Here is a 1,360-nt window from a genome sequence, read left to right on the forward strand (position 1 = left end):
ACTGTTCCTTGTACTCCTGCATGTTCACCTTAGTAAGATGAAGACGTGCTTCACAAGATTTTACTTCGTCAAATTTATAACTATGAGTTATGTTGAGTATAGCAGCCTCTACGTTAAGACCATTCAAGCTTGCCTCAAGCTTTTTATTATTATGTTCAAGCTCTTTCTTATCAACTTTGCATTGCTCGAAATCATCTCTATGTGTGTCACACTTTGCATATTTCACATCTAAAGCTGACTTGTCTTTCTTTAATTGTTCAATTAATTCATTAAGTTTGCGAGTTTCCTTAAGGCATTTAATCTTCTCTTCTTTGCATTCAGCATGTGCTGGCCTCTCAGAGTCACATTGTACATACTTCAAATTGAGAGATGATATTTGCTTACTCAATTGTTGCATATCTTTCCTAAGCTCTTCCTTTTCCGTCTGGCATCCAGCTTTTTCTTCCTTGCATTCCTTGTCATCACGTTCACTCCATTTTGAATGCATTTGAGTTAATAAGCTATTTCCCATTCCAAGTTTTCCAACTAAACTTACAGTTTCATTAAGGCGTTCAATTTCATTGACATGATCACGTTCCATTTTTTCTAACTTCATTTGACAGGTTTTCCTTTCATTTTCGCAATCATCCGAGTCTTTTTGGTAATTCCAAAAAAAAGCAATCAAAATAGCAACTATAACAACTAGGATACCCATGACAAGAAGACAGCAACAGCTTCTGTCCTGCAAGGAAAAATACACTTTACTACACAGTATATACAACACATTATCAAATTAACATGAGTGTATAATAATCAAGAGTAGACAGTTGTCTAGGGTAATAAATACAATGCCAAACATGGTCAATGAAAATGTCATCAAAGAAGAAATACAAATAAATAAATGATGACAAGAGAGAGAAAGTGACCATGAGTCTCGCAGGCTAGGGAAAAAGGATCTAGCCTATGAGACTAGTGACCTGGTATGTTGGTAGCAAATACCATCCAGCCTGAAATACTGGTGGGAATTAGATTAGATAGTTTGTTTTTAAAAATTGGAATTGGCAAAAGCAGCCATGTCTCTTTGAGCATGCTCAAAATGAAACAAAATGGTGGACTTTATATTAGTGGATGCTCACTGAAGCTGTGAATATTAATTCTCCACCAATATTTCTGGCTGTACAGTATGCCACCAATGTAGGTACATACTTACATGATGAGAGGAACTTTTATTTTTTTTGCTAATTTCTTCAAGGCGAAACTGGAGCTTTTCACATCCCTTGCAGCTGGGATTATGAACCTTTTCACCATCCTATATAAAACATCTAAAATCTCTTATCTGCTGAGAATCTTTGTCAGCTACTAACACCAATACTTTGTGATG

The 1,360-nt window shown here is 35.7% G+C and overlaps 1 protein-coding gene across 1 annotated transcript; it reads right to left on the minus strand.

Annotated features, from left to right (window-relative positions):
* Window positions 1-28: 28 nt before the first annotated feature.
* LOC105316233 (uncharacterized) lies at window positions 29-580 on the minus strand (the record flags this gene model as incomplete). Its single annotated transcript, XM_011411055.1, has 1 exon — window positions 29-580. A coding segment is annotated over exon 1 (552 nt), but the record flags the coding sequence as incomplete, so codon positions are not given.
* Window positions 581-1,360: the final 780 nt, after the last annotated feature.

The sequence above is a fragment of the Amphimedon queenslandica genome, unplaced genomic scaffold (genome assembly GCF_000090795.2).
Source record: "Amphimedon queenslandica unplaced genomic scaffold, v1.1 AMPQUscaffold_2992_Cont25009, whole genome shotgun sequence".
NCBI lineage: Eukaryota > Metazoa > Porifera > Demospongiae > Haplosclerida > Niphatidae > Amphimedon > Amphimedon queenslandica.